A 15,655-nucleotide genomic window follows, 5' to 3' on the forward strand; every position below is an offset into this window, starting at 1 on the left:
ATGGCATCATGAGGAAGGAAAATTATGTGGATATATTGAAGCAACATCTCAAGACATCAGTCAGGAAGTTAAAGCTTGGTCGCAAATGGGTTTTCCAAATGGACAATGACCCTAAGCATACTTCCAAAGTTGTGGCAAAATGGCTTAAGGACAACAAGGTCAAGGTAATGGAGTGACCATCACAAAGCCCTGACCTCAATCTTATAGAAAATTTGTGGGCAGAACTGAAAAAGCGTGTGCGAGCAAGGAGGGCTACAAACCTGACACAGTTACACCAGCTCTGTCAGGAGGAATGGGCCAAAATTCACCCAACGTATTGTGGGAAGCTTGTGGAAGGCTACCCGAAATGTTTGACCGAAGTTAAACAATTTAAAGGCAATGCTACCAAATACTAATTGAGTAAATGTAAACTTCTGACCCACTGGGAATGTGATGAAAGAAATAAAAGCTGAAATAAATCATTCTCTCTACTATTATTCTGACATTACACATTCTTAAAATAAAGTGGTGATCCTAACTGACCTAAGACAGGGAATTTTTACTAAGATTAAATGACAGCAATTGTGAAAACCTGAGTTTAAATGTATTTGGCTAAGATGTATGTAAACTTCCGACTTCAACTGTATTTATTAGTGAAACCAAAGTCCTGTAACGTATATAAAATAAATCAAATAGCCTAGTACACACACCAAACCTTTTCAAATGTTCAAATCGAAAGGCTATTGCACAGAATAACGTAGACAGTCGGGTGCATCGCAAATTCAGAAACGCTGGACAGTAACATAATAAACTAAAGCACTGATCATTGAGAACGAGATCAGACTGACTGCTAAAGCTTGATCCATAATTAAATAATTAAATAGGTAGCCTACAAAACTAAAACAATCCGCCTCATGCAGCGCGACACATCTCCTTCGCATAGAGTTCATCATGCTGTTGATTGTGGCCTGTGGAATGTTGTCCCACTCCTCTTCAATGGCTGTGCGAAGTTGCTGGATATTGGTGGAAACTGGAACACGCTGTCATACACGCAGATCCAGAGCATCCCAAACATGTGACATGTCTGGTGAGTATGCAGGCCATGGAAGAACGGGGACATTTTCTGCTTCCAGGAATTGGGTTCAGATCGTTGTGACATGGGCCATGCATTGTCATGCTGAAACATTAGGTGATGGTGGCGGATGAATGGCACGACAATGGGCCTCAGGATCTCATCCCAGTATCTCTGTGCATTCAAATTGCCATCGATAAATTGTGTTCGTTGTCCGTAGCTTATGCCTGCCCATACCATAACTCCACCGCCACCATGGGGCACTCTGTTCACAACCTTGACATCAGCAAACCGCTCACCCACATAACGCCATACACGCTGTCTGCCATCTGCCCGGTACAGTTGAATCCGGGATTAATCCGTGAAGAGCATCTTTCTCCAGCATGCCAGTGGCCATCGAAGGTGAGCATTTGCCCACTGAAGTTGGTTACGATGCCGAACTGCAGTCAGGTCAAGATCCTGGTGAGGACGAAGAGCACGCAGATGAGCTTCCCTGAGACGGTTTATGCATGTGAGGCCGGTTGTGAGGCCGGTTGGACGTACTGCCAAATTCTCTAAAACGACGTTGGAGGCGGCTTATGGTAGAGAAATGAACATTCAATTCTCTTGCAACAGCTCTGGTGGACATTCCTGCAGTCAGCATGCCAATTGCACGCTCCCTTAAAACTTGAGACATCTGTGGCACTGTGTTGTGACAAAACTGCAGAGTAGTGTTTTATTGTCCCCAGCACAAGGTGCACCTGTGTAATGATCATGCTGTTTAATCAGCTTCTTGATATGCCACACCTGTCAGGTGGATGTATTATCTTGGCAAAGGAGAAAAGCTCTCTAACAGGGATGTAAACAACTTTGTGCACAGAATTTGAGAGAAATAAGCATTTAGTGCGTATGGAAAATTTCGGGGATCTTTTATTTTAGCTCGTGAAACATGTGACCAACACTTTACATGTTGCGTTTATATTTTCATTCAGTGTAGTTATATAAAAATTGTAGCTTTAGGTTACTGAGGTATTTACATTTTTCAGTAAACCGTGCCAGTTAACTTGCAGTGCACGTTAAAAAGTAGCTGAATATACATATACACATTTATGTAAATGTATGCACATGCTATAATTCATCAAAGGTAGGCCTATATCTATAAATCCACCCAACCATGTCAGCGTTTGAGTGTTACATTTCCCAGCGCTGTTAACATTATAAATATTCCCTGTCCTCCTTCACTCACACGTATTTGCGGAATATCACACAAACTGAGATGAGGCATTAGGGGGGGTTCTGTGCTATGGCTCATGGTAAAGACCCTTGAGCAGACTGTGTGGAATACAGAGTGTTATTAATTACATGTGATGTGGACATACAGTATAGGCTAGGCTATGGGGGTTGGGGGAGGCCTTTCATTCTGGAGAGAGACAACTGAGGGCTGTCACATGACTCCTGCTCCATTGTGGCTCCCCGGTTTCTCATGGGATGCATGGGCTGTCCATTGATTTGTACAGTGATTACACTATTGCTCAGTCTAGAACAATTTTTGGAAATGGAGCGGGTCATCCCCATGTATGGATTTCTGTTAACTGTCTGGTTGTCAATAACATTGTGTGTTTAATACGCAAATGAACATTTGAAAGAACTGGTTCTTTTGAAATCAAGAGGTCTAGGCAAATGTTCTCTTTCAAACTATGGACATTTCTATTGAAATCGTGACCAGGTGTAGTATAGGGCATAGAAAACGCTGGGCAAAATCCTTCATTTTTTAAATCTCACTTGAAAACGGCAACCAGTACAGTGTAGATCATAACTGCTGCAGGCTTGAATACTCAAGTACACATGAGTTTCATGGACTATTCCTAGAACAAGCAGTAATCTGTCCGACTTTACTGGAGTGCAGAATGAACAAAAGTGGCCTGGCTGTTGACTGGCGCGGAGGCTTTTCAATTATTCAACACTAGTGCTGACAATGCAAAGAACACACTCAGTGGTTTATGCTAAGACTAAACATTAGAGTTAGGGCTTTGGATTTACCTCGGACTGTTCATCAGCACGCGCCACATCTTCCTGGAGAAGATTCTGTGCTGTCTGGAGACTGTGCTTCTGTATGTCGGCCTCTGCAAGGACAAAGAAACATACTTGATTCACAGGGAATGACAGTGATAGAGGGAGCAGTTAAGAAAAAGAGCTTACCAAAAGAGTGACTTATGACTAGCTCAAGACTGAGGGTGGTTTAGTCACTGAGAAACCAGGAGAGATTAAATCATTTTAAAACAAATAACATTTTAGGGAATGAACATTATTTCAAAATCGGACCTCTCTGAAATGAAAATGGATGGCCCTGCCTTCCGCAAAATATATTTTACCTAAACTCTCTCTGAATGCTTGAAGAAAAAACAAGTGACCCTCCCCTATACCCAAAATAATAATTAAAACAAAATGGATAGTAGAGAACATGTCTACTGTTTACCCTCACTTCTTAGACAGACCAGAGCCTTAGATATACGTTTTAGAAACTGTTCTTCGTCCTGTAAGCATTACATGGCAACGCAGGAATTCTGATGCACAGGGCTGCAGGCCAGAAGGTTGTGGCTCATGGTAAAGACTGTTGAGCAGACTGTGTGGAATACAGAGTGTTATTAATTAAATGTGATGTGGACATACAGTATAGGCTAGGCTATGGGGGTTGGGGGAGGCCTTTCATTCTGGAGAGAGACAACTGAGGGCTGTCACATGACTCCTGCTCAATTGTGGCTCCCCGGTTTCTCATGGGATGCATGGGCTGTCAATTGATTAAATCTGAGACGTCATCTGGGAATCTGGGAACGGTACTTTCAAAAGTTAGGCCCACCTTAACCCAATGAGAGAAGGTCACAAGTGTTTCCCTAAAAGCTGACTGGGTTTAAACATATTCTATTGTACAGAAAGTCAATCAATCAATCACATTTATTTATAAAGCACTTTTTATGGCCTCCCGACTGGCGCAGCGGTCTAAGGCACTGCATCGCAATGTTAGAGGCATCACTACAGACCCGGGTTCGATCCCAGGCTGTTTCGCAGCGGGCCGCGACCGGGAGACCCATGAGGCGGCGCACAATTGGCCCAGCGGCGTCCGGGTTAGGGGAGGGTTTGGCCAGCCGGGATGTCCTTGTCCCATCGCTCTCTAGTGACTCCAGCGCATGCACGCTGACTTTGGTCGCCAGTTGTACGGTGTTCCCTCCGACACATTGCTGCGGCTGGCTTCCGGGTTAAACGTGCAGGGTCGTGTTTCGGAGGATGCATGGCTCTCAACCTTCGCCTCTCCCGAGTCCGTACAGGAGTTGCAGCGATGGGACAAGATTGTAACTAGCAATTGGATATCACGAAATACAACAACAAAGAAAGCCCTTTTTACATCAGCAGATGTCACAAAATGCTTATACAGAAACCCCAAAGCAAGCAATGCAGATGTAGAAGCGCGGTGGCTAGGAAAAACTCCATAGAAAGGCAGGAACCTAGGAAGAAACCTAGAGAGGAACCAGACTCTGAGAGGTGGCTGAAGTGAATAGCTTAATCAATTGATAGGGACAGAATTTTCCCAAGCGAAGTCAGCCTCTGAATATCTAAGACACGAAACAATGATATCCCCATATGCATCGGAATCACGTCTTTACCAGGTATTTTACTGCTTGTTTCGCGAACAAAGCACTGTTATAGATCACGTTATACACTGAGTATACAAAACATTAAGGACACCTGCTCTTTCTATGACGTAGACTGACCAGGTGAAACCAGGTGAAAGCTATGATCCCTTATTGATGTCACTTGTTAAATCCACTTCAATCGGTGTAGATGAAGGGGAGGAGACAGGCTAAAGAAGGATTTGTAAGCCTTGAGACAAATGAGACATGGATTGTGTATGTGTGCCATTCAGAGGGTGAAAGGGCAAGACAAAAGATTGAAGTGCCTTTGAACGGGGTATGGTAGTAGGTGCCAGGCACACCGGTTTGTGTCAAGAACTGCAACGCTGCTGGGATTTGCAACTCAGTATTAGGAAGGTGTCCTTAATGTTTTGTACACTCAGTGTATAATCTAACAAGGGTTGGGCCTGTGCTTTTTGCCATTTTCTTTCATAAAAGGTAGACCAACAAATGTATGGATATAGCAACCTATACCCTAATTTCGTCTGTCAAACAGGTAGGCTTACCTCTTATTTCTTAAATAGGAAAAAATAGGCTCCAACACAAAGCCCTCTTGTTGTTGGTGAAGTCTAATTAAAATAAAGACGGTTTAAATGAATAGGCCCTTTTCACGTGACGTCAGACAACTTCCGTTCTGCCGCGATGCAGGTTATGTTTACATCCGGTGTCGCTTAGGAACGCTTAGCTAGTAGCACATCATTATGGAGTTCACCCAGTCCCTTTCACATCTGCCACCAATACGACTTAACGACGTAGAACGACTTGCTGACAAGTGGTCCCTTACTTCAAGATCGAAGCTTGATAAAGCTATCCTCAGGGGGAAAGTGCTGACTGCAAACAAAGGTGCTCCCACGAAGAATCTTAAAACTTGGTCCCTCATCTCTCCTGATCGCCCTCACCCAACGGGCACGTATTTCTCCATCAACAGGGAAATCGTGAAAACTCAGATACGGGAATTTCTGTTTGTTGTTTGAACAAAATGGTACACTGCAATAGCATCTTCTCGAAGATTGTGCCATGCTTCGGTGTTGGATGGGATACTGTTGCGATACAGACACCGAGAGAAAAGAAACAGCTAAATTAACATTCAGCTTTGACCAGGAATCAATATTTATCTAGCTATCATGCACAACAGTATTTGAATAGGTGAGTTACTATACATTCATGAATAAACTAACTGCCTAACAAAGGGTTAGATAGCTAGCTAAGTAAACTTGTTACATTACAGCCAGGCAGCAATGTAACGCTACCTTTTAACGTTATCGGTATCTGGTACTAAGTTGTTGTTAGCTAACGTTAGCCCACTTTTAAGTAACTAAGGCAGTGAACAATTATGAATTAACAATAACGTTAGCAAGTTACAAACCATTGCATATACGTAAACATTATTACTCTTAACTTTACTAATTTAACTTAAACGTACCTTTTGGAATTTCTTCAAGTAGCTAGCTTGCTAGTTAGTGGTCAACAGTTGTATTTTCGTTGAGAAGTCTCAGGTTACGGGCGAACGGAAGTGAAGTTAACCTGCTACGCGGAAAGGCGGAAGTTAGATGACGTCATCGTGAAAAGGGCCTATTATGCCTACACGAATTTGCCTACTTTCAGCACCATCAGCTGTCCATTTCCAATTGATTCTGGATTGACAATGTACCACAATGTAAATTACTTGAATCTAGCTTATTGTGAGGTCAATAAATCAGATAAATACATAATGGGCAAGAAACATATTGTTTTTAATACAATTATTAGGCCTTGCTTGCGAACTACCCTATAGCCTGTGTTCTGTTCAGTTTGAGGAGAGCTAGTCCTCCTTCTCATCTTCGCGCTCTCCTTCTCAAACTGAACAGAACACAGGCTATAGGGTAGTCTGCAAGCAAGATGGTGAATTTTTGGGACTAGGCCTAATAAATAAAAACATTCGGAAGAAACCTTTGACTACCCTCCTGAACTGCCACTGTAGCCCTACACAGCACAGCCATTGGTTAAGCAGCACACAAAAACGTTTTTGATCAGCAAGAGCAGAGCAGGCCTGGGCTCAGGGTTGGAATATCCATTGCAGTGTGTAAGGCAGCGTAGTTTTATTTACACCATCCCAGCAGCTATCTTAGAAATATAATTTTGCTCTGTGCTTCTCCGAGCATGCACTTCGTAGGCTAAAGGCTATGGATCATTTGATTGAGACCACACTAAATAGCCTATAGGCGCAATTGATATTGCTCGCCCAGCGGAGAATCAGAGATGAGGGGCGGCATCAGGCCGATATATAGCCTAATAAGCAACTCATTCTAAAACACTGAGAAATATAGACATTTTATCAATTACAAATTACATGACCCTCCCCTGGACTAGATTAAAAACAGACTAAAAAGCATGACCCTCCCCCATTTTCGTCCAGGTAACTATTCTGTATATTTTGATCCGTCCCTACATGGTTAACGTCTACACGGTTAACGTGCGTAGATCTACAGCATGTTCGTGGGTGGAGTGTTTTTTTTTTAGCAGCGGACTCTTTTCGTTGCATTCCACCCACGAGTCTGCCTTGTGTAGTATATATCCACTATGGGGTTTGGGGAGCCAGAGTAGCTTACCAAGCAAGAGGAGCCAAGGCACTCTTTTTGACTCTGGCTAGCGATGACGTTTGAACTTCCGGATCCGGTGTTATATGCCTGTTTACTATAATATAATAATAATATAATAATATGCCATTTAGCAGACGCTTTTATCCAAAGCGACTTACAGTCATGCGTGCATACATTTTTGTGTATGGGTGGTCCCGGGGATCGAACCCACTACCTTGGCGTTACAAGCGCCGTGCTCTACCAGCTGAGCTACAGAGTTTACAAATGCTAGCTCCATGTCTGGTGTTCTATGCTTTACAACACTACTTTTTAGCCACAGAAGCAAACATGTCTCTTTTTGAATTGCAATTGCTAGAGCTTGAACAGCAAGAGCTTGAAATGCTACTATTACTCAGGAGGAGAAGAAAAACAAGACAGAAAAATGTGAGAATACACGTCTCTTGTCCATCTATGCGAAGCATTGACAAGGAAAGACATGTTCAATACTTTCAGATATCGGTTGCCAGATTTGACGACTTGCTTCAGCGGCTTGCCCTTTACATCTCCGTACGAGAGAACTCACAGCTTGCCCGTAATTGTTGCAGAAAGGCTGTGTGACCCTTTGGTTTTTGGCAAGTGGCAGCACACAGCAAAGTATCGCTGTGTGTTATAATTTATAAGCTAGGAATCTTGACAGTTTGTGCCATCATCACGGAAGTGTGCCAGGCTATCTGGCATGTCCTGAAGGAGGATTTTTTTGCTTATCTCTCCATTGCACAATGGGCAGAAATCTGCAGAGATTTTGGGGATCGTTGGAATTATCCATATCGTGCAGGAACTGTCGACGGGCAGTGATTACTACAACTACAAGGGCTTTTTCTCAATGGTCCTGATGGCAGTCTGCGATGCAAGGTACCGACCATATCCAGGTAAGATACGCTAAATACATGTGACTATATACATATGATGTGAAAATGATACCAATATAGATGTTGTAATATGCCTCACATAAAAGTGATCCCAATAAGAGGATGGGGGCCTATGTCCAAAGCATAGGCTACACAGTTGTTACAGTTCACATTTGATAGCATTTATGTTCCTGTTCAATACTAATGGAAACACTTAATTATTCAAAGATTCTTCTGGCCTTGATGACGCCAAGAAGATCTACAACTACCGCCACTCAAGAGCCAGAAGAATTTCAGAGAACTGCTTTGGGATCCTTGCTGCAAGATGGAGGATCCTGGGACGAGCCCCTGAGGTTGCCCCAGAGAAAGCTGAGACCATTGTGAAGGCCTACGTGGCCTTACACAACTACCTTTGCACCACAGACAACACAGATTGATCAACACAGTACATCCACCCCAAGTTTGTTGACCACTCCACATCCACTGGGGGCCTGCTTCCAGGAGAGTGGAGACAAGTGGTACAAGGGTCACCAGCTTACTGGACCCAAGAAACATATCGTCAGACAGTGCAACCAGAATTGCTATAGATGTGCGCAACAACCTCAAGGACTACATCCTCACATCAACAGGTCAAGTGTCTTTCTAGGATGCTGCTATCACACGTGGCACCCTACAGTAAATGTTGGAGTATGGTTTGGAAAACGTGTGCACACATACAGTGAGGGAAAAAAGTATTTGATCCCCTGCTGATTTTGTACGTTTGCCCACTGACAAAGAAATGATCAGTCTATAATTTTAATGGTAGGTTTATTTGAACAGTGAGAGACAGAATAACAACAAAATAATCCAGAAAAATGCATGTCATAAATGTTATAAATTGATTTGCATTTTAATGAGGGAAATAAGTATTTGACCCCCTCTCAATCAGAAAGATTTCTGGCTCCCTGGTGTCTTTTATACAGGTAACAAACTGAGATTAGGAGCACTCCTAATCTCAGCTCGTTACCTGTATAAAAGACACCTGTCCACAGAAGCAATCAATCAATCAGATTCCAAACTCTCCACCATGGCCAAGACCAAAGAGCTCTCCAAGGATGTCAGGGACAAGATTGTAGACCTATACAAGGCTGGAATGGGCTACAAGACCATCGCCAAGCAGCTTGGTGAGAAGGTGACAACAGTTGGTGAGATTATTCGCAAATGGAAGAAACACAAAAGACCTGTCAATCTCCCTCGGCCTGGGGCTCCATGCAAGATCTCACCTCGTGGAGTTGCAATGATCATGAGAACGGTGAGGAATCAGCCCAGAACTACACGGGAGGATCTTGTCAATGATCTCAAGGCAGCTGGGACCATAGTCAACAAGAAAACAATTGGTAACACACTACGCCGTAAAGGACTGAAATCCTGCAGCGCCCGCAAGGTCCCCCTGCTCAAGAAAGCACATATACAGGGCCGTCTGAAGTTTGCCAATGAACATCTGAATGATTCAGAGGAGAACTGAGTGAAAGTGTTGTGGTCAGATGAGACCAAAATCGAGCTCTTTGGCATCAACTAAACTCGCCGTGTTTGGAGGAGGAGGAATGCTGCCTAACACCATCCCCACCGTCAAACATAGTGGAAACATTATGCTTTGGGGGTGTTTTTCTGCTAAGGGGACAGGACAACTTCACCGCATCAAAAGGACGATGGATGGGGCCATGTACCGTCAAATCTTGGGTGAGAACCTCCTTCCCTCAGCCAGGGCATTGAAAATGGGTCGTGGATGGGTATTCCAGCATGACAATGACCCAAAACACACGGCCAAGGCAACAAAGGAGTGGCTCAAGAAGAAGCACATTAAGGTCCTGGAGTGGCCTAGCCAGTCTCCAGACCTTAATCCCATAGAAAATCTGTGGAGGGAGCTGAAGGTTCGAGATGCCAAACGTCAGCCTCGAAACCTTAATGACTTGGAGAAGATCTGCGAAGAGGAGTGGGACAAAATCCCTCCTGAGATGTGTGCAAACCTGGTGGCCAACTACAAGAAACGTCTGACCTCTGTGATTGCCAACAAGGGTTTTGCCACCAAGTACTAAGTCATGTTTTGCAGAGGGGTCAAATACTTATTTCCCTCATTAAAATGCAAATCAATTAATAACTATTTTGACATGCGTTTTTCTGGTTTTTGTTGTTGTTATTCTGTCTCTCACTTTTCAAATAAACCTACCATTAAAATTATAGACTGATCATGTCTTTGTCAGTGGGCAAACGTACAAAATCAGCAGGGGAGCAAATACTTTTTTCCCTCACTGTACCGTCTCTTCTTCTGGTTGATTACTATAATGACTGTCACTTCAGTTTTAATATTTTTTGGGAGGCTAGACCCTCAAGACATTTACCTAACCTTGTGTTGTGTAGTGGCCTTTTAATGAGAACTTTCCTGCTATAGCAAATGGGTGAGAATGGCTGTCCAGCTGTAGACAATAAGGACAGAGCCCCCCAAAACAATAACCTCATCTACATAGCTCATGTACAAAGCAGTACAAGTTTACTGAGTGACTGATTCAAAACAGTAATATTTTCTGCCACAAGTACAAATAACCAGACAAATACATTTGCAGACCTTTTTAGATATGTATTTACTATCACAATAGTGCAATGTAAAACCAATGTAATGCACAGGGGAAAAGTGTGATGAAAGGGGAAATAAGAGAAAAAACTAAGTAACATGTGAATGAGAAAATAATTATAAGAAACATGCACAAAAACCGGCAGTAAATTACCCACCACCCTAATGTACATATGAATAAGAAAAAAGAACCACACAACAACAGTTTTTGTCGTGAGACAAACGGGAGACGTTGATCAGCAGGAATAGACCCATCCATGGTACCATGACGTTGTAGACGGCCTTTGCTGGACACTGCTGCTGTTTCTTTAAGTCATCCACCCGCTGCATAATGTCAGTGTCCAAAGGATCTTCAGCTGTCTTCCTCTTACGGCCATTGGAGCTGAGTCAGGGAGATGGGGTGGAGGTTGATGGAGTTGCAGGGCAGAGGGCACGGGTGCGCCTGGATAGTGGGTTGGGTGTTGGTGAGAAGGGCCTGGGTGTTGGAGAGAGGGGCCGGACAGGTGATGAACCAGGCTGGGGAGATGATGAATCAAGGGGCGATGAACCACCTGTAGATGGGCCCTCATCTCTATCTCTGGACTGTCCAAAACATCACCCCCCTCCAACACCTACAAGCACATGGCGAATACATTAGAATACAATGCAAGCAATCTTAAAATATGGGCTCCATGGAGTTAAAATGTTTTTCCCAAAATAACTGATTTCATAAACACCTCAATCTAATTAACACACACACTGTCTGTTTTCTGATGTTTGATCATTATGATAACACAGGCACTGAATATTTCCCACTCACAATTTCCTCCATCCAGAAAAGAGCTGATGTCACATGTTCTAACTAGGTCTACTAAACATAAGATCACAAACACACACACACTGATTGTACCAAAGGACTCGGCTGAATGATGAGTACATACTGTATCTGGCATATTGGTGTCTGTCTGACAATGTTTCACGTGAACACGAAGCCAATCTAGTTGTCTGACAATCAGTGGGACACACACCAGCAGCAGCCCCACTCCTTTTGCCACTCCTCGTCTCCTTCACCCTTTTCAGATTGTTTACATACCGGTTCCGAATCTTTCTCCATGTTTCTTTGATATCAGTATCGGTGTTCAAATTTCAAGATATCTCCCACCAGCTGTTGACTTTTGCTTGCTTGTCCGAATACAACCGCATTGAAGGGTTGTAAAGGTTCTCGTATTGTCTCATCAGCTCGCACAGACACTCCCCTAAACTGGACATTGACAAAATTGCGCTTAGCAAATTTCAAAATAAAAAGCACAAAAAAGGAAGCTTGCAAATAGTAGAAGCGAAGTAACAGAACATCTCTTCTGTGTTTACAGAATATATGACGTAGACACAGGGGCGGGACTTACATTGCAAAACTCACTCAATCCTGCCCCTCTGTATTCGCAAGGAATGATACGTTGGGTCTTTTTGCAGGTAGGAAAAAACAGTGTTGAATGACGGCGCGTATTACAAGGAGCCGCCTCTTTTGTGGCGAAAAACGACATTGCAACACTGCGCTACGCTCCGTCGGCCCTGTTTGCGGATTGTCTGTAGACCCCTTTAGGGGTGTGTGAGGGCCTGGAGAGCTGTAAATGTTGCCTGTGAGTAAACATTTAAAAACATTGAGGTTTGCTCAGCTGAAGAAAAACCTCTAGCATTTCTCTCTCAGCCTGTCAACACGAGAAAGAGGCATCCACACACAGCAAGGCTCCACTTCCATTGAATAATGTTTGCAGTGTCATCGGTAGGACCCAGGGCAGGGGAATAAGGCAAACACAATCTATTAGCTCAACCCAGCTGATGAAAAATGGGGGCTTGTCCCTTGAAGTGTAGCTTTGCTGTTACTATGGAAACATGTCATCATACTAACGTGCCCTCATTTGTTTACGGCTGCAGGGTAGTAAGTGGCCCAGGCAAGTTGGCCAGCGTAACCGTGGAGCAAAGAAAGGTCACGGTGATGACACTATCTTTCTGCGCTACTGAGAGAAGCCCCCACCCTTGTATCTAGACAGATGGAGCCAAAAATGCAGGATATGCAAAGACAAGCCCAACAGCTGTGGCAAACAGGCCTACTATTTTTCAACAAATGCATAATAGCTAATTGTACACTATCTCCTTGTTTGTCCAGCCAATTAGTGGTGTTTTTACCACCGTTTTAGTTGAACATGTCTCCACAAGATCTTCCCTTTAACATGTCACTTCAGTCGACTTATGATAATGCATTTTAGCAAGCTAATGATTTATACAGAGCACCACAGGCAGTGTTCACACAAAAACAACAAACCATAGTGAACATTCCAACAACAAGCCCATTACAACTTTGCACCTACGCCTCCATTCATGTCTCCATTGCCTGAACATGAATAATCCAAACCAACAGTAAGGCCTCTTCTGGCAAGAGCTGTGTGAACATGTACCTTCAAATACGTGAGAACCATGCATGCGGGGAAATGGTGAGGCGTGCCACGTGCATGACCCTGTGTTACAGATGTTGGGGTGTAATGGGAGGAGACATACATCCAGACACACTACAGGAGCAGCTGCATGTGACCTACATTGAGGGAATAAATAATTCAGCAGGCTGGTAGGCTAACTGGCTAACACAATAGTACTAGTGGGTCCACCTCTGGGGGGAATTGTGTGGGGGGGAAGAGCAACACCAACCCCATCCTCTGGGAGTGGCAGTTGGCGTGCTGACACCCACAGCAGAGGATTTAGGATTTTTCACCCCACTGTTTTCAGAAAACAAGATATGGTCAGTTAACTGCCCCTATTATCTGAAGCAACAGTCAACTCATGAAAGCAACCCGTCCCCGGGTTCTAACCACCAACCTTTTAGCCGAACACACTAGCGGATTGCGTCAAGAACAGGAGCCATAGCGATGTGACCCAGACTGACTGTGAGAATGTAGCCCTACATACGTTGCATTCATGTAATATTATTAAAGTTTTATTGAACTGACATTTACATTTTTAGTCATTTAGCAGACGCTCTTATCCAGAGCGACTTACAGTTAGTGAGTGCATACATTTTTCATACTGGCCCCCCGTGGGAATTGAACCTACAACCCTGGCGTTGCAAGCGCCATGCTCTACCAACTGAGCTCCAGGAGGCCCTGTAGTAACTGACCTGGTGTCTTTATTGGAATGTCTGGGGTTAAGGAAAGTTTCTCCCACTTTTGGGGGAAAACACGCAAATGTCTTTTACTGGAATTGACCTTCAAATCAATTTACATTTTGACTGCGTCATGCATTCATAGATAATGGTGATGGATTTTATTGACAAAACACTGACCAGTAGAAATGAACCCATGTTGAACTGTATTTGAACTGATTATTGATAAGATATTTGAAAAAGAGTATGTAGTACATTCCAAACACTTCTTTGGACTCCTTCAGTACAACATACAGTATAAAGGTCTGTTCTCCGACCAAGCCAACAGAAAGAAGACCGATTTTAGGATTGAACTGCGGCTGACATTGTCTCTTGTCAATGGCTATTAGATAGCATTACTGCTGACTGGTATGCCTGCAGCACTGCAGCTAGACACCAATGAAAGGCCATGTGTCCAAAGGAATCTCATTTTCCAATGGTAGTGTACCTATCAAATTAATATGGGAATTCATATTAAACCTCTAACGTGGAAGCTCGTACTGCTGTATACTGATGCTACGCAAATAGGTCATAGTATCACAGATGGGGTGTCGCAGGGCTTGGTGTATTAGAGCCCTCAAAATTAGCCAGTGGGTCAGCAGGAAATTATAACTCTGCAGGACCCTGGCCCGGTTTAGATGCCTACATAGCCCAACATGTCTTCTCTCTCAAATTAGGTCAGGATGAAAAAGACAAAGCACGCAAGCTCCTATACCATTTTATACAGTGAAATGAAAGCCCCCTCCCCCAGACACACACATATGCGTACACACACACTCTTCCTGTCATAACAGTGGGTGTTCTCATGGGTATGTGGAGATACTGTAAATACTGCAGACTACTGCTGCTCCTCTTGAATGGGGATGATAAAATGAGCTTGATGGCCTTCACATAAAGAGACACACACTAATGTTTTCTGAATGTGTCACCCTGTCTCTTTGCAACGTTTCAAGCTTTTTATAACATAAAGGCACTGTGCTGACATTTGCTATGCCTCCCTCTGACAAGTTTGGTAGACTTCCCAAAAATCTTTTAGGATGTAGATGAGGAGGATAAAATGCATACCTGGGGCCTCATTTATAAACCGTACGTACAAAATATACCCCAAAATGTGCGTGCGCCAGTTATCCCGCAAAAGTTGGCATTTATAAAAACTGAACATGACGTGAGAATGTCCTTTCCTCCACGCAAACTTTAGACCATGCATATGCACATCTTCTAGTAGTTGAAGTATTGTATAGCAAGCAGGCAAGTGGGGGATATGCAAATGGAGAAATGATGACACACTTATTCATAAAAACAAACTAACAAGATGCAGCAATTTGCCGTTAGTGAGAAAAGCGAAAATCAAGTGTGTTTTATTTTTGGAATCTAAAATAATTAGACATAGGAACCTATTTCCTATTTATTCAATATTTATTGCAGAATAAATTGCAGAATAAATTCCTCACCTTTTCTGGCTGTGATGAGTTCATATTACTGAAGTAGTCATACAGCAAATTACCATGTGCATCTCTCATTTAATTGGGCCTATGTGTCACAATCGTTGGAGGAAGTGGACCAATGCGCAGCATGATGAGTGAACATACTTTTATTTGATTCACCATACGAAACAAAACAACAAACCGATATGTGAAGTCCTAGGTAACAGCCACAAACCATACACGGAACAAGATCCCACAAAACACTGTGGAAA

General features: G+C 43.3%; 1 protein-coding gene and 1 long non-coding RNA gene across 2 annotated transcripts in view; both read right to left on the bottom strand.

Annotated features, from left to right (window-relative positions):
- Positions 1–15,655, bottom strand: part of LOC121579363 (vacuolar protein sorting-associated protein 37D) — a 46,411-nt gene that overhangs the window by 5,010 nt on the left and 25,746 nt on the right. The window contains exon 3 of the mRNA XM_041893899.2: positions 3,071–3,153. Within this exon, the coding sequence (XP_041749833.2) occupies positions 3,071–3,153 (83 nt within the window). The remainder of the gene's footprint in view (positions 1–3,070; positions 3,154–15,655) is intronic.
- On the bottom strand, positions 10,782–12,154 carry LOC121579364. Its single transcript, XR_006002902.1, has 2 exons — positions 11,863–12,154; positions 10,782–11,401 (listed from the first exon to the last, which is right to left on the bottom strand). It is a non-coding gene; the product is annotated as an uncharacterized LOC121579364 (long non-coding RNA).

This window comes from Coregonus clupeaformis, chromosome 13 (assembly GCF_020615455.1).
Source record: "Coregonus clupeaformis isolate EN_2021a chromosome 13, ASM2061545v1, whole genome shotgun sequence".
In the NCBI taxonomy this organism is placed as follows: domain Eukaryota; kingdom Metazoa; phylum Chordata; class Actinopteri; order Salmoniformes; family Salmonidae; genus Coregonus; species Coregonus clupeaformis.